General features: G+C 45.7%; 1 protein-coding gene across 1 annotated transcript in view; it reads left to right on the top strand.

Annotated features, from left to right (window-relative positions):
- iqgap1 (IQ motif containing GTPase activating protein 1) overlaps positions 1-21,110 on the top strand; it is a 58,923-nt gene that overhangs the window by 31,809 nt on the left and 6,004 nt on the right. Inside the window, exons 12-30 of the mRNA XM_071400967.1 lie at positions 1,319-1,482; positions 1,751-1,911; positions 2,389-2,513; positions 3,252-3,415; positions 8,475-8,565; positions 8,909-9,076; positions 9,550-9,692; positions 10,508-10,678; positions 12,110-12,193; positions 12,489-12,560; positions 13,689-13,758; positions 13,955-14,319; positions 14,520-14,683; positions 15,137-15,361; positions 15,576-15,716; positions 17,826-17,910; positions 18,552-18,784; positions 19,375-19,507; positions 19,819-19,921. Of these exons, the coding sequence (XP_071257068.1) occupies positions 1,319-1,482; positions 1,751-1,911; positions 2,389-2,513; positions 3,252-3,415; positions 8,475-8,565; positions 8,909-9,076; positions 9,550-9,692; positions 10,508-10,678; positions 12,110-12,193; positions 12,489-12,560; positions 13,689-13,758; positions 13,955-14,319; positions 14,520-14,683; positions 15,137-15,361; positions 15,576-15,716; positions 17,826-17,910; positions 18,552-18,784; positions 19,375-19,507; positions 19,819-19,921 (2,862 nt within the window). The remainder of the gene's footprint in view (positions 1-1,318; positions 1,483-1,750; positions 1,912-2,388; positions 2,514-3,251; positions 3,416-8,474; positions 8,566-8,908; positions 9,077-9,549; positions 9,693-10,507; positions 10,679-12,109; positions 12,194-12,488; positions 12,561-13,688; positions 13,759-13,954; positions 14,320-14,519; positions 14,684-15,136; positions 15,362-15,575; positions 15,717-17,825; positions 17,911-18,551; positions 18,785-19,374; positions 19,508-19,818; positions 19,922-21,110) is intronic.

Genomic DNA, 21,110 nt, shown 5'->3' with positions numbered 1-21,110 from the left:
GAGAAGATCTGCAGAGAAGAATGGGGGAAGCTCCCCAAATACAGGTGTGCTAAGCTTGTAGCGTCATACGCAAGAAGACTCGAGGCTGTAATCGCTGCCAATGGTGCTTCAACAAAGGACTGAGTAAAGGGTCTGAATACTTATGTAAATGTGATATTTAAAAAACATTAATTCTAAAAACCTGTTTTTGCTTTGTCATTATGGGGTATTGTGTGTAGATTGAGTGAAAAAAACAATGTAATACATTTAAGAATAAGGCTGTAATGTAACAGTGTGGATAAAGTAAAGGTCTGAATACTTCCAGAATACACTGTACACACATACACAACACAGGATAATCACATGTTTGACTGCACTAGTGGGGAAACTGACCCAAGATCAGCATCTAGGGGCAACTACCTTACTCGTCACTCATTACCAACTGGTGTTCACGTTATCCTCATGATGACAGGGCCTGCAGTAGAACACTGCAGTTTACCCTTTAGTCACCCACATCACTGGCTGTTGTATGTTCCTGTGCTGATTGCAGTATGCTTATCACATGTCTTTTCCACATGGTTTTTAACCCTACTGACAATCAGGCTACTCTGTCTTCCGTTTGTGGTTTTGACCCTTTGTCTCTCTCTTTGTGCTGTGTATTTAAAGAGGTTTATTTTTGATTGTTGAAGTTTTAGCTTATTTTTCACTTCACAACTGCCGCAAGGATTGGGTTACACTTCCCCTCTACCTCTCTTCCCCTATATACAACCACTTGCTGATTTCAATCTGTTTCCACTAGTATTGCTATAGAACATGCTCAAAAAATACTTGCCACCCTGTATCTCTCTGTGTCTAGTGTGTTAGTCCTCCTGTCTCTGTGTTGTGTGTTTAATCATGTTTCTCACCCTGTCTCTCTGTGACGTGTATTTAAGCCTGTTTCTCACCCTGTCTCTCTGTGTTGTGTATTTAATCATGTTCCTCACCCTGTCGCTCTGTCGTGTATTTAATCATGTTCCTCACCCTGTCGCTCTGTCGTGTATTTAATCATGTTCCTCACCCTGTCGCTCTGTCGTGTATTTAATCATGTTCCTCACCCTGTCGCTCTGTCGTGTATTTAAGCCTGTTCCTCACCCCGTCTCTCTGTGACGTGTATTTAAGCCTGTTTCTCACCCCGTCTCTCTGTGACGTGTATTTAAGCCTGTTCCTCACCCCGTCGCTCTGTCGTGTATGGAATCATGTTCCTCACCCCGTCTCTGTCGTGTATGGAATCATGTTCCTCACCCTGTCTCTCTGACGTGTATTTAAGCCTGTTCCTCACCCCGTCTCTCTGTGTATATAGTGTTGCAGGCGGTGGAGAGGATAAACACGGCCGTCAGAGCGGGTGTGCCCGAGAACACTGCAGCAGAGCTGATGAACCCTGATGCCCAGCTGCCCGAGGTCTACCCCAGTGCTGCCGACCTCTATCAGAGAGAGCTGACCAGCCTGCAGCAGCAGAGCCCAGATGTACGTACGCACACACACACACACACACAGTCTCAATCGATGTGAGCCACAGTTGGACATTGTCAGGCATTACAACTGTATTGATGATTGTACATATTACCAAACTTATTGACAATACATCTATAAATATATTTTCAGAAAGACGTATTGGTTAGCTAAACTGTCAGTAATCCACAGGGTTCAACATGGTTGGACATTAGAAGTCAACTATATTGATAAATGTATCAGAGGTATGGATTAGTTGAACGTTCTGGTTGTGTTCCCCAAGGGTTCTCTGTCCCACCCGGAGCTACTGGTTGCCGTGGAGATGTTGTCGTCGGTGGTGTTGATAAATAGGGCGTTGGACGTGGGCGACCGGAATTCCATGTGGAGACAACTGGCAAGCGCCGTTACTGGACTCAGTAACGTAGAGGACGAATACGCACAGAGGTACGCACAGAGACAGACCTTGACAGACACTTGTCTGTCACTAGTTGTGTAGATCCTGCTGTATGTCTTTGAAGACATCTTCAGGCCTCAATCCCAGATTTGGAAAGACGGGTACCATCTACAGTAACCTCAGAGATATGAAACTATAAATGATGTATTAACGTGTTTTCTACCCGTCTAACCAGATCATATAAACGCCTGTCATGTTTTTGTTGTTGCTGATGACAACTACATTTACGTTGTAGTAAACATGTACGTCTGTAATCTACAGTAATTCAATTTCTGGCACTCAATAAATGTCCCGGTTTAATATTGTCTATTCAGTTGACTGGTTAGTCTGTAACTATGAGGTTTAATATTGTCTATTCAGTTGACTGGTTAGTCTGTAACTGAGGTTCATTAGAAGAAATAAGATGGTAACAATAATTCCCATTCATTTAGGATCAGCACTCATTAACCCTGGTGTTGGTGTCTCAGGTATATGGATGAATTGATGCGGCTGAAGGCAGTGGCCAGGGAGGAAGGCAGTGACTATCTGACCTGGAACGACATCCAGGCCTGTGTTGACCAGGTCAACTTGACCATACAGGAGGAGCACGAACGTGAGTGGACCACACACTTGCATGCACACGTACAAACATGTACGCAAACACACGTGCGCACACTTGCAGGAACACACATGCACATACTTGCCAGAATGCATGTACACACACACACAGCAGAACTCTACTTCCAAGACTTGTAACCCTAAAATAGGTCTAAAAGAGGAGACCACTGATAATGAGTCACTCCACCTCATTTATTTGGCTTTTCAAGATCACTTGACCTCAGTATTCCTCAACATGTTTGAAAGTCTGAGACATTCCCATAGAGATGTACATGAGCTCATCTCCAATCTTTATAATGTCCTCTAGTGTGACATTGGCAGTGCCGTGAAAGCACTCAACGGTGATGCCCGTGCTAAACAGGCTTTTGGCTAAGTGCACCCTCTATCTAACTCTATGGACATTCCTCATCAGTCTGAATTCTGAGTTAAAAAAAGAGAACGTAAAGGTGATGTCATAGAAACAGTGGTGTCATAAGATCTTTAAAAAGATAGCATTACTTTGTCAAAAATAGAACTCTTCCACCAATAGATGGACAATGCTAACATGGGTTTCAAAGTGTCTAACATACCAGATTGTCTCTTCTACCTTCCCATATCTATGTCTCAGGCTAATCCTTATGTTTGTCACTTGTGATGTATTGTATGCCATTGTGCTTGTGCTCATATATGCTTCAAAGGATTTGTCCTTTGCTAACAATAAAGTCTTAATCAACCCTTTGTTGTGTTTGTGTAGGTATTGTGGCCATCGGTCAGATCAACGAAGCTCTGGATGGGGGAGACCCACAGATCACCCTAGAAGCCCTCCAGCACTCTGCAGCCAAGCTAACAGACGTAGACCCCTCCGTCGCCCAGCACTACTACGACAAACTGCTTGAGACCCGCAGGGAGAAGGCACATGTAAGGACCAATTGATTTACACACACACACACACACAATGGGTGTGTTTTGGCACAGAGCTGCTTGACTGGGTGGGTTTTGGCACAGAGCTGCTTGACTCATGTCACACCTTAAACACACTTTACGTAGCACACAAACACATATTACACACCCTCTCCTTTCTGCTTTTACTGGGACGGTGTCTTTCTCAACTCATCGTAATGACCTGGACCAGTCACCTGGGTGTAGGTGTTAGACTCCTCCACTTTCTCCTTCTGTGCCTGTCTCTGGTTTCAGAGCATTACTAACTGATGGGAGTTTGAGCATCAGTGTTGGATGCCCTTGAATCACACTAGCATAGAGCTAACCCTGCAGATGTTTTCATCTGAAAGGTTTTTTGGACCTAAAATTACAGATAATTGAAATACTTTGATGCAAAAACACACTTGACTGAACTATTTACATGTAAAATACAAAATAGAAGCAGATCATTTGGTACTGTAGATATTTTCAACTGACAGACACTTTTGTTTACAATTGAGTAGAGAAGCAGTTTCTCGTCAAAGCGTCTGTTTGCTTGGTGATGGATGGGTCCCGAGGTCGGCAGAGGTGTGTTGGAGTGCACAAGGCTACGTCGGGATTATGCAAACACCCGAGGCGCTGTATGCAAATATAGCTCATCTACAGTTAGTTCACAGGTGTTTTTATTAAATAGGTTGTTGAGTGTGTCTCGAAGACAGACCTTCAAATATAGTGGCTAACCTCTGTTCCACCCTACACTTAATAAGTATGGTGTATAAAAATTGGGAACATTGGTGTCAGAAGTGGGATGGGGCTACCTTAAGGACTACAGGCTCCGTACAATAAGTAAACATTTATCTTTGTAAGTTTCTTTCAATATACACGTCTGCTAAACAACCACAATATTATTGTAGTCATGCGTAAATATAATTTTTAGTCTGTGTATAAATATTATTTTTGAGTGGTGTTTTCTTGGCTGATGTCCTGAGGGACAGTGGACTGACTCCATGTGATTCAGCTCTATCATCCCCACATGACTCCCACTAACCCCCTCAGTGATGTCATGGTGTGATCATGCTTTCTGCTCCCCGGCTGGTCCTGCTTACCCCTCCCACTCACTTCCTGTCTGTCTCGCACCCCCATCTTTTCTTTCATTTTCATTCTCTCTCTTTTTGACTGTCTCTCCTTCCCTCTCTTTCTTTTCCCTCTCTTTATCATTTGAATTGAATTCAAGGGCTTTATTGGCATGGGAAACATATTAACATTGCCAAAGCAAGTGAACTCTCCCTCCTTTTTCTCTTTTATCTCGCTCCCTCTTTCTTTCTCTCTTCCTTCTTTCAACTTAACAACAAAAGGACTGACTAAAATAGCCTTTATGTACAGCAGTCAAACTGTATAGCCCAATTCAAAGCCAAACAGGCTGACAGAGACTGTTAGTCTTGTTACTGGGAAGTAGATTAGTGTAGATACAAGCCATAAACTCATTAGACCTGACACACACTGTCTGACTCACTTGACTGTGTTATCTTGCCTGGGTGGGGTGATGAGTGTCGTTGTTCTTGTATGTGCACATCTATGTAATGGTCCCTTATGATGTCCCTGCTCTAGTCCCACATTTGGTTGTGTTTCCTGTTTGCTGGTGAAACAAAGGTTAACAAGACTGTAGAAGATGCAGGTGGGGTCAAAAGGGTAAGGGCCATGGCATACCACAGACAAAAGTGCCGATGTGAACTGCTGTGGGGAAGACTGTAGATGTATAACCACACAGAAGTCACATATTAGGAAATTCTGAAATAATTATTGGGCCAAAGCTTTAGTTTAGCTCAGTGAGCTGCACTTTCCACAGAAGCTGGCTTGTCCACTTTTTTAACCAGAATGACTCGTCATTGCTAAAACTTAAGGCCAGAAGCATTAAATAGAACGTGTCCAGTGTATCTATTTCTCGCTCAGTTTTTCCTGTTAGAAGTTGGCCTTTAGATAGAAAACTAAATGTGTCTTATCAATGTTAGATGATAGACTGGCTTGGCCTCCGCCCTTGTACTCTCACAGCCAGTGTACGGGAGAATGTTTTAATTGTCAACAATGGGCCGGTCACATCTCAAGCGTTCCCGTCGTGGCAATGTGACGTTTGTTTGCCAAGACCTTTTTCCAAATCACGCTTTTAGGGAACGAAGGAAGGAAGGAGAGAGAGGGAGGGGGGGAGTGGTGGGGAGCTGTAAAGAAAGCAAGCCATTTCCCTGGTGATCTTTTTCACAGGCATAGGAAATAACAAGCCAGGACTACTCTGTCTGCTTCCTTAAAAGGGCACGAAGCTGAACACTATACCAGAAGGGGACTTTTCATAGTAGACCCATTTAGTTGTTTTCACCTGGGCTCTCAGGGGATCTTGTGGCCCCTCCATGGGTCTGAAAGCTGAGGGGAGGATTCTCCTTTGTGGTGGGTTCGTGTTGGACAAGACCGACAGACATACACTGAGTGTACAAAACATTACGGACACCTGCTCTTTCCATGAGACTGACCACCTGGATAGGTGAAAGCTGTGATCCCTTATTGATGTCACTTGTTAAATCCACTTTAATCAGTGTAGATGTTCCTAATGTTTGGTAACCTCCGTGTGTACACACACCACACAGGAGTAGGGGTCAAATATCTTCATTGTCTCCAAAGGATCAAATCCATGACAAAGTCCTGCTCTAGCTGTGCCTCCACTACGGTGCGTTCAGAATTGGATGACTCAGTCAGACACACGGCACAGACACAGGAAGTTGTTAGAAACAAGAAGTTCCGGCTGGATTTCAAAGGCCTGATGCCGCTCATGTGCTCCACAGCTGCAGGTGGAGGGGGTTGATAGGGCATGGGGATAGTAGCAGATGGGAAGGAATGGGAGCTGTTGAAGGAGAATGAACACAGGGGTATATTCATTATGGTGGAACTTTCAGATCATATCTGGCTATATCTGTTCTATTCTTTTCTGTAACATCACGCCCTCCTGAACAGGCCCCAGGTTAATACATAGAATCTGATTTCAGATCGTAGATCTATACTTTTGTGCAATGATTCACTAATGAATTCTTTAGCCTTTTGGTGGACCATACAGCAATAGGTTTCAGATATAGTTTTGTATACACAACTAGGTTTCTAGTGTGTGACTATAGGCCCCTGTTCATTAGAGCACGCAGCAGCAAAACGTTTGTAAAAGAAAACGAGTGTTTCTTATTGGACAAGTTCAGATAGTGTTTCACTCCAGGTCGGGCCTTCTGAACACGGCCCAGATTTCTTTCTCAGACGCTGATGTTTCATCAGGGAGTGTTCATGTGATGCCAGACATCCATGTACAGCCTGTGATATCTTTCTGTGCCAGTCTTGTGGTCTGAGGGTTCAGCTTGACTGGCCAAAGTAAACACGGTGGGGGGACAAGCCTGGTGCTCTGTACTAGTCCAGCTTCATCGCTCACATCATCATTAAAGCATGCACGGCTCTGTGTGTGTGTGTGTGTGTGTGTGCATGTGACTCATGCTCACTGTGTGTGTGTCCATGGGGTGCATGTGCACTCGCTGTGTTGTGATGTTTTTATGTTATGTATACGTTCACAAGCTGCTTTGTGACCGCTGACTCCACTCTGATACCAGTCAACATCCTGGAATAGAGGAGTTCCTCTGTAGGAAGACTTTATATAAGGACATGTAGGGACTCGACTGCATTACTGAGGCAATGAAGGGAGGGTTCACTGGCTAAGAACACCACCCTATCGGCTTTCACTTCCTCTATTCTGATCAGGGGTCTGTTCAGTAGAGCACACAACGAAAACACTTAAAAAACCTATTGTAACAAATTGAGCGTTCAGTCCCTCCTCCCTGTTTTAGTCTGTTTTCTTCCGTTTGGTGCCTAATGAACATAACCCAGCAGTTGTGTGTTTGTCAGGAGTCCTGGTTAATAAGATGCGTCCTTCTACTCCCATCCCCTCTCTGGCACCACACCCTTTCTGTATCGCTTACCTGCCACCAGCTGCAAGGCTTATTTCCAAACCAATATGAATTAGCACTAACCCCTTATTTACTGTCAAAGCTATCCTGCCACTGACGGATTCCCTTAGGTACAGCTCTAGGATCTGCTTCCCCACCCCAATCCTAACCTTAACCATCTGTGGGGGAAATGCAAAACTGACCCTGTTTCAGCATGTAGGGGCAACTTCACCCTGAATGTTGCTAGCGCAGCCACTACCTGCCTACCTGGCTTGCACAAGGAACCACACCTACCTTGAGTTTTGGTATTGGTCTCCCCCAGCCCCCCTCCCCTGAAACACGGCAGGAGGAGGGAGGGGCAGGTAGGTGGGGGAGGCACAAAGAGGGGCCTGTACTGTTGGCCTATTAGCAGCTAGCCCTGACAACTCCGGAAACCAGCACAGCTAGCAGAGAGAAAGAGTTAGCTAGCTGTATGTGCTGCTGCACACTTAAAATGCAGAGACTTGACAAAGTGTTTCAAACTGTTATGTCATGGTTTCAGTTAGCTAATGTGCTCATCCAATTGACTTGTCATGATGGTCAAGAATGTACACAGGGTACTGCTGTTGAATGCTGTTGCAGGAATGTGGACTGATATGAGAGGGTATTGCATACTTCTGCAACTTAGATATCAGACTAAAGATGTAGTGTCTCACTGCCTTCTGTAGGCCTTTGCACTAAGCAGGTGTTTACTGCTATCAGATGTTTGGTTTATAACATCAGCCATTATTGACTTCTGTTCTCCATCTCCTGAGATTGAATTTGATTTCTGTTGATATAAGTGGAATGACCAATGTCCCAATGTTTTCATATGTTTTCATATGGAATTCTGTTGTAAATTGTGTGGGCGTGACACCCTGTACTGGTCTATAGAGTTGCCTTTCCTGTGGTCTCCTGCCATTGTGGTTGGATGCCATTTAGACCCAAGTACTCTCATTCAGCAGGAGTAGATTGCCCTCCAGTGGTAATTCAGTAGAATGGCAGTAAATATGCTGCAGACCCAGTGGTTGTGTGCTGTTTTGGAGTGACACTGACCGCCTCGCTGTGTGTTCTTCCAGGAGACCCAGGACCCCTCCGCTGTGCTCTGGTTGGATGAGATCCAGGGCGCCATACTGATGTCCAATAAGGATACCCAGGAGGCCTTGCATTGTAAGAATAGTACACACCCTAGCTGTCCCACAAGCACATTTTCCTCAGGGTTCCATCAAACCTGGGTTCACATAGTATCAGTTTTCTTTCAAATACATTTTATTGACTGCCTGAAGTGTCAGAAGGGCAAGCTTAGCACATTTGGGACTATGCCTGACACGATGGAACCAATGGAAATCTCAATCAAACACAGCTAAGGTATTTGAAAGATCACATACTATTTGAACACAGGTTTGGTTCCAAGCTATGTCTTGTAGTAAGTAGAGCATGATGAAATACTGAAAAGCCAAATAAAAAAAACCTTGATAAAGAATGATGACTAGTCTCCCTGTTTCCTCGTCAGTCTCCCAGGCCATCCAGACCATCAACAGAGCGGTGGACAGTGGCGAGGCGCCTAAGACCCTGGCTGCTCTGCGCTCCCCTGGGGCCGGCCTCTATGGAGTCACCCCTGAGTGTGCCCAGAACTACCAGGACGACCTGGCCAAGATCAGACAGGACAAGACCCAGGATGGTGAGGAGGATGGTCATAGATGCATCCCAAATGGCAACCTTTCCCTACATAGTGCACTACTTTTGACCAGACCCCTATGGAGGGGGATATACTGTATATGCCCTATATAGGGCATTGGGTGCCATTGGGCCACAGTCATACACTGTGGACAGTTTTCTTTCATTACTTTTGTTTTGTGTTCATTACCTGCAATTAGTTTCTTCTACAATGGAGTTAGTGCAGGAACATATAGGTTCCATTAGTAGTTGTGACTAAATGGCATCAGCCAGAGCAAGTTAATGTTCATAGTCAAAAGATGTTTCTTACCCAGGAACTGCAGATATAAAGGAGCTTGATCACTTGCTTTAGTACAACAGACAAGGCATACATGGTTCCTTGACTGACAGATGGATGGAGCTAGATATATCTAGATGTACAGTCTGTAAATAAATTGGTGAGAAATATGTCCATAACTCTGTGTGTTCATGCTCCAGGTGACAACGGCAGTGACTGGATGAAGCACTGGGTGAAGGGAGGACACAACTACTACTACAACCTGAAGACAGGAGAGGGCTCCTGGACTGAACCTGCAGACTTCCTCCAGAACAACACCCAGCTCAACAAGGAGGACATCCAGGTAGGCTAAGATGGAGACTGGGTGCCCTGGGGTGAAGTTTCCCCTGTGTACAGAGCTAGGATCACTTCCTCCTGCCCATATCATAATGTCAACCATTAGTGGGGAAAATGTAAGACTGACCGTGTCTAGGGGCAATTTCACCCTACACCATACAGGGCCTTTGCCTCTTCCTCTCTGGCTGTATTCATTGAGGTGAAACATTCAGAACCTTGCAGATAGAATTTTAATGAATAGAACATGCATGATTCCCTCTTACATGAGACTCATCTGTTCTACAAAATCCATTTCTATGTGGACGGTCTGTAACGCTGCACCCTTCTGAACAGGCCGCAGTACTGTGGTGTTGTGGTGATTTAGCTTTTTGGAGCATGCTAACAGCGCTCCTCCTACCACTCCCATTGTTTTTAAATGAAATGCTAATGCTAAACTCATCTGTAGCGAAGCGGACAACCTCAAGTCTTACATTGTTTATGCTCATGCGGGCGAATGTATAGTTGAGATCATTGTGCGCAACTCAGACTTTAATATAAATCATTCAATAATATCAATAGTAGACTTGCCAAAAAAATAGTAGTTAAGTGCATGGATCCCAAGTCTGAACACTGTCATGGTCCATACAGACTACTTTCTTGGTATCTGTACGATTAGGTGAATTTGCCATTTGAGTGAGATTTTCCTTTATCATTCTCACTTAACTCCCATCTCTTTTGCTAAAAACAGACACACCTTCCAATGCCACACCTAAAGCTGTGTTGTTGATAGTATGTCATTATGTAAGTGGGCCTGTGTGTGACTGGCTCTCTGTTGTCAATCAGTCTGTGGTTTCCGGGGTGACCACCACCTACAACCGGGAGCAGCTGTGGCTGGCCAATGAGAGCCTGATTGCCAAGCTGCAGGCCGGATGCCGTGGCTACCTGGTGAGGAAAGGCCTGAAGGAGAGAAAAGACTTCCTGAAATCCCAGGACCCTGCCATTACCACCATACAGGTCAGAGGTCAAACTCTTCCCTTCCTTTGGACATGGAGTGAATCTTAATATTTCCTTGATGCCTCACATCCTTTCATCTCCTTCTCAAAGTTCATTGGAGCAGAACACTTGAGATACCTCCAATCGGATCTTCTCCTCCAATGCGCTTTGAGAAGGTGAGGAGAGGCGGCGCGAGCAATCAAGGAAATACAATTGAGATTCACCCATAGACATTACACATTTCACAGTACACACTTTAAAAAAAAAAATATATATATATATATATATATATATATATTTTAAATGTAACCTTTATTTAACTAGGCAAGTCAGTTGAGAACAAATTCTTATTTACAATGACGGCCTAACCCAGTCGACGCTGGGCCAATTGTGCGCCTGCCTATTGGACTCCTAATTCTATATGCCTATGGGACTCCTAATTCTATATGCCTATGGGACTCCTAATTCTATATGCCTATGGGACTCCTAATTCTATATGCCTATGGGACTCCTAATTCTATATGCCTATGGGACTCCTAATTCTATATGCCTATGGGACTCCTAATTCTATATGCCTATGGGACTCCTAATTCTATATGCCTATGGGACTCCTAATTCTATATGCCTATGGGACTCCTAATTCTATATGCCTATGGGGCTCCTAATTCTATATGCCTATGGGGCTCCTAATTCTATATGCCTATGGGGCTCCTAATTCTATATGCCTATGGGGCTCCTAATTCTATATGCCTATGGGGCTCCTAATTCTATATGCCTATGGGACTCCTAATTCTATATGCCTATGGGACTCCTAATTCTATATGCCTATGGGACTCCTAATTCTATATGCCTATGGGACTCCTAATTCTATATGCCTATGGGACTCCTAATTCTATATGCCTATGGGACTCCAGGGGCGGCAGGTAGAGCTTGGGCTAGTAACCGAAAAGTTGCTGGATCGAATCCCCGAGCTGACGAGGTTAAAATCTGTAATTCTGCCCCTGAACAAGGCAGTTAACCCACTGTTCCTAGGCCATCATTGTAAATAAGAATTTGTCCTTAACTGACTTGCCTAGTTAAATAAATAAAAACCATGGCTAGATGTGATAGAACATACACAACCCCAGTGCTACACAGCTAGTCTCACATCATTCCCTAAGCCCTAAGCCTTCGACAGTATATCTATCCAGTTCTACAAACACTGAAGGGTTTGGGCCAAGTGGGAACTGCTGACATTTTTAAAGGTAACATTGTACCACTTTATTGCCATGTTGAACTTTAAGGGCCAGTGTCCCAGACCCAGATTAAGCCTTGTCTAAGAGCACTTTCATTGGTGGTTCTCCATTGAGCAGGATTTTTAGTCTAGGACTCAAACTGTCTGTGAATCTGGCCCTAAAAATGTTCCTGTGCTTCTTAACACTGGTCCTGTATATTTGTCTGTCTATCTTACAGGCTCATTTTAGAGGCTACAAGCAGAGGAAGGTCTATATAAAGAGGAAGGAGTACCTGAATGACCACAGCGAGGATGCTGTAAAGGTAAGGTCTCCACCTACTGTACGTGTAGCCCTCTTTATAATAAAACAACAATACATGACCTTGATTGGTGGGTCCTGTTCATTGGGGCATGCAACATTCTAAAACGCTTTGCAAAATAAACATTTGCTTTTCTTATTGGACAAGGCCAGGTTGTCCCTCCCTGTTTCAGTCCATTTTCTTCTCTTTTGGGCCTTAATGAACATGAGCCTGTGTTGCTGCTTTTCCTTTAAATCTGAGGTTTTTGGTGAACTTCAAAGCTTTCTTAGTATTGACCTAGTTTAATTAATTTTTTTAGATCCAGTCGATGGTGAGGATGCACCAAGCTCGCAAGAAGTACAGAGACCGCCTTAAGCACTTCAAGGACCATGTGAGTTGATTTATTTAGTTAACCCTTATTTTACAAGATATTTAAGTTACCCTACGAGATCTGGAGCCTGCTGATTTTCTGTTCTACCTGATAATTAGTTCCTGGTGTCCCAGGTCTAAATCAGTCCCTGATTAAAGGGGAACAATGAAGAAACGCAGTGGAACTGGCTTCCAGGTGCAGCGTTGAGTTTGAGGGTGAATTACTATAAATCAAATCAAAGTTTATTTGTCACGTGTGCCAAATACAACAGGTGTAGACCTTACAGTGAAATGCTTACTTACCTGGGACACCAGGAACTAATTATCAGCTAACCAACAGTGCAATTTAAGTTATTTTTTTTTATTTTTTTACATAAATGTGATTGATTGAGGTGAGTTGTAGTTATATGTTGTGCCCAGGCCTGTCTGTTCTCTAGTCTTCTGTAATCACTGTATGACGTCACATCTATTTTTTTTACTTTTTTTTTTACCCCCTTTTCTCCCCAATTTTCGTGGTATCCAATCGCTAGTAATTACTATCTTGTCTCATCGCTACATCTCCCGTACGGGCTCGGGAGAGACGAAGGTCGAAAGCCATGCGTCCTCCGAAGCACAACCCAACCAAGCCGCACTGCTTCTTAACACAGCGCGCCTCCAACCCGGAAGCCAGCCGCACCAATGTGTCGGAGGAAACACCGTGCACCCGCCCCCCTTGGTTAGCGCGCACTGCGCCCGGCCCGCCACAGGAGTCGCTGGAGCGCGATGAGACAAGGATATCCCTACCGGCCAAACCCTCCCTAACCCGGACGACGCTAGGCCAATTGTGCGTCGCCCCACGGACCTCCCGGACGCGGCCGGCTGCGACAGAGCCTGGGCGCGAACCCAGAGACTCTGGTGGCGCAGCTAGCGCTGCGATGCAGTGCCCTAGACCACTGCGCCACCCGGGAGGCATATGACGTCACATCTAACTCTTTATATCCTCGCCTGACACATCCACTGACATTTACTCTCTTCTGCGTCCCAATGGCACCCTATTCTCTATATAGTGCACTACTTTTGACCAGAGCCCTATTAAGGGAACGGGGTGCCATTTGGGACACAGTCATGTTCTTGATCAGTGAAGTGACTGCTGTTTGCTCTGTTGTGGCAGATCAATGAAGTGGTGAAGATCCAGGCGTTCATCAGAGCCAACAAAGCCAGAGACGACTACAAGACACTCAGTGAGTATGATGATGATGAGAACCCTCACCCACCACTGGCTTTCTCTTTTCACCATCTTCTCTCCGCACTGAGTCTCGTCTCCGCACTGAGTCTCGTCTCCGTAAGGAGTCTCGTCTCCCAGCTGTTCTTTCTGCCACATACAACTCCATCCTGACTGAATCCCTCTCTCTCTCTCTCACTGTCTCTCTCACACAGTCAACGCTGATGACCCTCCCATGGCGGTGGTGCGGAAGTTTGTCCACCTCCTGGACCACAGTGACCAGGACTTCCAGGAAGAGCTGGACTTGATGAGGCTCCGGGAGGAGGTGGTCACCAACATCCGCTCCAACCAGCAGCTGGAGAATGACCTGAACCTGATGGACATCAAGATCGGCCTGCTGGTCAAGAACAAGATCACCCTGCAGGAGGTGGTGTCCCACAGCAACAAGCTGACCAAGAAGAACAAGGGCGAGCTGTCCAACCTGATGATGATGAACAAACAGAGAGGAGGCCTGAAGGCTCTGAGCAAGGAGAAGAGGCTCAAGCTGGAGGCCTATCAGTATCTCTTCTACCTGCTGCAGGTACTGTAGATGCTGTGTGTAAACGCATATCTATCTTCAAACAGTTAGCAAAGCTGTACTGCAAAGAGAATCCCACTCGCAAACAGTTGAGAAACATAAAATGCTGTAGGTGACAGTAAGCTAGACAGACTACAGAAATGTAACAGGAAAACATCCAATCTAACCGTAGTTAACGTGTTTCCTTTCTGTCCTCCCTGCAGACCAACCCCACCTACCTGGCCAAGCTGATCTTCCAGATGCCCCAGAATAAGTCCACTAAGTTCATGGACTCTGTGATCTTCACCCTGTATAACTACGCCTCCAACCAGAGAGAGGAGTACCTGCTGCTCAAACTCTTCAAGACCGCCCTGCAGGAGGAGATCAAGTAAGGAGCTAATACTAGAAACATGAGGATTCATCAATAAGGCCTGAGGAGGTGTGGTATATGGCCAATATACCATGGATAAGGGTTGTTTTTACGCACGACGCAATGTGGAGTGCCTGGATACAGCCCTTAGCCGTGGTATATTGGTCAGATACCACAAATCCCGTGCTGTGGTATTGCTATTAGAAACTGGTTACCAATGTAATTACAGCAGTAAAAAATTTACGGTTTGATATACCACGGCTGTCAGCCAATCAGCATTCAGGGATTGAACCACCCAGTTTATAACATAGCATATGCCACTTAGTCATGCATTTTTCATATGGGTAGCCCTAGCGGGAATCGAACACATGAGCCTTGGCGACGAAGCGCTATGCTCTACCAACTGAGCCACACAGAAACACTTATACAGTCTAGCAGTGTCTCACCATGTTCCTAACCTTGTGTCCTCAGATCCAAAGTGGACCAGATCCAGGAGATCGTCACGGGCAACCCCACGGTCATCAAGATGGTGGTGAGCTTCAACCGTGGCGCCCGGGGCCAGAATGCACTGCGGCAGATCCTGGCACCTGTCGTCAAGGAAATCATGGACGACAAGACGCTGAACATCAAGACTGACCCGGTGGACATCTACAAGAGCTGGGTCAACCAGATGGAGACACAAACTGGAGAGGCCAGGTGAGAGGAGGAGGAGGAGTCTGGGTAATGGAGTTCAGAGGAGACTGTCAGAGAGGAGTTGGAGTTTGGCGTCAACTGTTCAAAGATGGAAAGTATTAGAGCTGTCGTTACAATTTCTGAGTAAAATTGTATGACTGTATACCTTTCTCTCGCTCTTTCCTTCCCCCCTTTCTGTACCACCTCTTGCCCCTCCTCCCCCTCTCTTCTCCAACAGTAAACTACCCTATGAGGTAACACCAGAGCAGGCTATGAGTCACGAGGAGGTGCGCACTCGCCTGGAAGCGTCCATCAAGAACATGAGGACGGTCACAGACAAGTTCCTGTCCGCCATCATTGTCTCTGTGGACAAAATCCCGTAAGTGTCTCTAGCTCTGTTCTCAATAGAATTACGAGAAGGGACAGAGCCCTTCAGACACAGCAATTTGATTGGAACACTCATGGCAACACTCAATATGGCTGCCTGTCCACCTGTCACTGAACGTCATCTTGAATGAGAATGTCCATTCTAGTAATTTATACAGTGGGGCAAAAAAGTATTTAGTCAGCCACCAATTGTGCAAGTTCTCCCACTTAAAAAGATGAGAGGCCTGTAATTTTCATCATAGGTACACTTCAACTATGACAGACAAAATGAGGGGGAAAAAATCCAGAAAATCACATTGTAGGATTTTTTATGAATTTATTTGCAAATTATGGTGGAAAATAAGTATTTGGTCAATAACAAAAGTTTATCTCAATACTTTGTTATATACCCTTTGTTGGCAATGACAGAGGTCAAACGTTTTCTGTAAGTCTTCACAAGGTTTTCACACACTGTTGCTGGTATTTTGGCCCATTCCTCCATGCAGATCTCCTCTAGAGCAGTGATGTTTTGGGGCTGTTGCTGGGCAACACGGACTTTCAACTCCCTCCAAAGATTTTCTATGGGGTTGAGATCTGGAGACTGGCTAGGCCACTCCAGGACCTTGAAATGCTTCTTACGAAGCCACTCCTTTGTTGCCCGGGCGGTGTGTTTGGGATCATTGTCATGCTGAAAGACCCAGCCACGTTTCATCTTCAATGCCCTTGCTGATGGAAGGAGGTTTTCACTCAAAATCTCACGATACATGGCCCCATTCATTCTTTCCTTTACACGGATCAGTCGTCCTGGTCCCTTTGCAGAAAAACAGCCCCAAAGCATGATGTTTCCACCCCCATGCTTCACAGTAGGTATGGTGTTCTTTGGATGCAACTCAGCATTCTTTGTCCTCCAAACACGACGAGTTGAGTTTTTACCAAAAAGTTCTATTTTGGTTTCATCTGACCATATGACATTCTCCCAATCTTCTTCTGGATCATCCAAATGCTCTCTAGCAAACTTCAGACGTGCCTGGACATGTACTGGCTTAAGCAGGGGGACACGTCTCGCACTGCAGGATTTGAGTCCCTGGCGGCGTAGTGTGTTACTGATGGTAGGCTTTGTTACTTTGGTCCCAGCTCTCTGCAGGTCATTCACTAGGTCCCCCCGTGTGGTTCTGGGATTTTTGCTCACCGTTCTTGTGATCATTTTGACCCCACGGGGTGAGATCTTGCGTGGAGCTCCAGATCGAGGGAGATTATCAGTGGTCTTGTATGTCTTCCATTTCCTAATAATTGCTCCCACAGTTGATTTCTTCAAACCAAGCTGCTTACCTATTGCAGATTCAGTCTTCCCAGCCTGGTGCAGGTCTACAATTTTGTTTCTGGTGTCCTTTGACAGCTCTTTGGTCTTGGCCATAGTGGAGTTTGGAGTGTGACTGTTTGAGGTTGTGGACAGGTGTCTTTTATACTGATAACAAGTTCAAACAGGTGCCATTAATACAGGTAACGAGTGGAGGACAGAGGAGCCTCTTAAAGAAGAAGTTACAGGTCTGTGAGAGCCAGAAATCTTGCTTGTTTGTAGGTGACCAAATACTTATTTTCCACCATAATTTGCAAATAAATTCATAAAAAATCCTACAATGTGATTTTCAGGATTTCCCCCCCCTCATTTTGTCTGTCATAGTTGAAGTGTACCTATGATGAAAATTACAGGCCTCTCATCTTTTTAAGTGGGAGAACTTGCACAATTGGTGGCTGACTAAATACTTTTTTGCCCCACTGTATTTCCGTGCTGCTCTCTTTTTAATAGGGGTCGGTCCAAACTACTACTGCCCTCGAGCGCCACATCTACTAGTTCTCAACCTTGCCTTTTTATCAACAGGTGATTTAGACCTGGAATCTGTGACATGAATTGATAGTTTTAAATGTTGTAAAGGAGAAGCAGCAGACATTTGATGTCGCCTGTGTGACTCCCTGTTTTTCATCCCTGCTCTACAGAACATGAACCAGCTACTGTGGGTTATGACGCTTATCACTTCTATGAGATGGGGTCACTTATATAGGGAATAAACCAGTTCTAAATACGTTCTAGAAAGGGAAAGAAATTGGTCTTTGTGTGTGTCAGGTATGGGATGCGTTTCACCTCCAAGGTGCTGAAGGACACACTCCATGAGAAGTTCCCCGACGCTACAGAGGACGAGCTTCTAAAGGTGTCATATCATTCTTATACCATAGTCAACTGTTACACTGCACTGTACTGCTACACTGCACTGTACTGCTAGAACTGTGCTCTGCTCTACTGTCTGCTCTGCTCTGCTCTACTGTGCTCTGCTTTACTGTGCTACTTGCACTGTTATCCTGGTGAGCTTGACTTGGTATCACTTTTCTTTTACTGAATGTGGTTTCCTTCTCTTTCTCCTCTTCCCTCTCCTTAACTCCATCTCTCCTCTCTCCCTTGTTCTCCTTCTCTCTTCCTCCCCTTTCTACAGCTATGCTCTCCTCCCTTGTCTTCTCACCTCTGTTGGAACATGTCTCAGCAGGAGTACAGAAAGACAAGGTGACAGTCCCCCCTCCTTCTCTACAAACACCCAGGCTGCATACCAATTCTGTTAAAAAGCTTCCTTCCTCTTCGCTGCATACTTCCCTCGTCTCCTTTTCTCCCTGACTTTTTCAAGTCCAAGATTAGTGGCTATAATGTATTGGCTATAAAGAAAAGGAGTCCAAGACTACTGGGACACAGCAACAGTTTTATACAACCTGTAAAACCCTGTTCACTGGTGTCCCTTGCCAGGCTTGGTGATGCCTACAGGAGGTACAGTACTGTATCTAACGGGGGGGTGTGTGTGTTCAGATCGTGGGTAACCTGCTGTACTACCGCTACATGAATCCGGCCATCGTGGCGCCCGACGCCTTCGACATCATCGACCTGTCGGCCGGAGGTCAGCTGACCACAGACCAACGGCGGAACCTGGGCTCCATCGCCAAGATGCTGCAGCACGCCGCGTCCAACAAGATGTTCTTGGGGGACAACGCCCACCTCAACCCCATCAACGAGTACCTCAGCAGCTCCTACCAGAAGTTCAGGTGCAGTGGAGGACATTCTTTATGGGTCGTGTTCATTAGGGCATGCTATGGAAAATGGAAAACATTTATCACTTTTACCTCTGTCTTGTGCTATAAATATTATCTTGGTGTGTTTAATCCCCATCTAAGCGTCAACATTGAAATGGATGCAGATAAAAAAAAACACGTGCCATTGTTGATCCTTTGACCGGGACTGGCATGTGTTTGACGGGGACTGGCATGTGTTTGACGGGGACTGGCATGTGTTTGACGGGGACTGGCATGTGTTTGACGGGGACTGGCATGTGTTTGACGGGGACTGGCATGTGTTTGACGGGGACTGGCATGTGTTTGACGGGGACTGGCATGTGTTTGACGGGGACTGGCATGTGTTTGACGGGAATGAATGAATGAAAATGTTCTTTGTACAAGCAAGAGTTAGAATATGCGTTGCTTCTCTTTTTTAAATAAATCATCCACCAAAAATTGTGACACGTGAATTTACACCCAACTTAAACATGGAAATAATGGCTGGTAAGAGGGCGTCCTGAGGTGGGCGGGGCATGTGCGTAGCTTCTTACCCTCCTTGTATCTCTGTTGTCCCTCCGCAGGCGTTTCTTCTTGGCGGCGTGTGACGTCCCGTCATTGGAGGACAAGTTCAACGTGGATCAGTACTCTGACCTGGTCACGCTTCAGAAACCTGTCATCTACATCTCTATAGGGGAGGTCATCAACACACACACGGTCAGTCACACACACACACACACACACACACACACACAACACACAAAGACATGCTTATTTCTGCCCTCATAAATAAAAATGAGTACTCTCTTACACACTTATCTCAGTGAGTTTACTTTTTCTCTGTTGTGAAGAACCCAAGTCATTTTGTACAATTTGTGACTAAGTACTAGTGTATTTTCTCATAGCCAGTATCACAGAGGGATAATGTGTTTTAGTGTTTGCTCCCATATGAAGCCAAAGGCAAATGTCCACATTGTGTGGACAATAAAGATTTTCACATTGTAATGTTCCTACTCGTCCCCCGCCAGCTGCTGTTGGACCACCAGGATGCCATCGCCTCGGAGCACAACGACCCCATCCACGAGCTGCTGGAGGACCTGGGAGAGGTACCCACCATAGAGTCCCTCATCGGTCAGTACCCTAGATATTCCATAGTCCCTCATCAGTCAGTACCGTAGATATTCCATAGTCCCTCATCGGTCAGTACCCTAGATATTCCATAGTCCCTCATCGGTCAGTACCCTAGATATTCCATAGTCCCTCATTGGTCAGTACCGTAGATATTCCATAGTCCCTCATCAGTCAGTACCCTAGATATTCCAGAGTCACCCATTGGTCAGTACCGTAGACATAAGGATGCTGTGTTCATATATTCATACATGTAAAATGTAGAGGGGCAAGATTACATTTACATTTACATTTAAGTCATTTAGCAGACGCTCTTATCCAGAGCGACTTACAAATTGGTGCATTCACCTTATGATATCCAGTGGAACAACCACTTTACAATAGTGCATCTAACTCTTTTAAGGGGGGGGGGGTTAGAAGGATTACTTTATCCTATCCTAGGTATTCCTTAAAGAGGTGGGGTTTCAGGTGTCTCCGGAAGGTGGTGATTGACTCCGCTGACCTGGCGTCGTGAGGGAGTTTGTTCCACCATTGGGGTGCCAGAGCAGCGAACAGTTTTGACTGGGCTGAGCGGGAACTGTACTTCCTCAGAGGTAGGGAGGTGAGCAGGCCAGAGGTGGATGAACGCAGTGCCCTTGTTTGGGTGTAGGGCCTGATCAGAGCCTGAAGGTACGGAGGTGCCGTTCCCCTCACAGCTCCGTAGGCAAGCACCATGGTCTTGTAGCGGATGCGAGCTTCAACTGGAAGCCAGTGGAGAGAGCGGAGGAGCGGGGTGACGTGAGAGAACTTGGGAAAGTTGAACACCAGACGGGCTGCGGCGTTCTGGATGAGTTGTAGGGGTTTAATGGCACAGGCAGGGAGCCCAGCCAACAGCGAGTTGCAGTAATCCAGACGGGAGATGACAAGTGCCTGGATTAGGACCTGCGCCGCTTCCTGCGTGAGGCAGGGTCGTACTCTGCGAATGTTGTAGAGCATGAACCTACAGGAACGGGTCACCGCCCGTTTAGATGAGAAAGGAACAGGCCTAATGAATGTTTCCTACTATCTGCTCTGTTCTACCCCATCAGTGAAGAAACCATAGTCTTCTAAATGTCTCACCTGTCAACGGTCTCCCCTCTTAGAGCTTCCTTCCACCCTCCCCACAATTTCATGTGTCATTCACGTCCACTGTAGAATCCCAACTTCCTCTCCC

The sequence above is a fragment of the Salvelinus alpinus genome, chromosome 5 (genome assembly GCF_045679555.1).
Source record: "Salvelinus alpinus chromosome 5, SLU_Salpinus.1, whole genome shotgun sequence".
Classification (NCBI taxonomy): domain Eukaryota; kingdom Metazoa; phylum Chordata; class Actinopteri; order Salmoniformes; family Salmonidae; genus Salvelinus; species Salvelinus alpinus.
The sequence above is the reverse complement of the archived record's forward strand: the minus strand, read 5'-3'. Positions and strand labels throughout refer to the sequence as shown.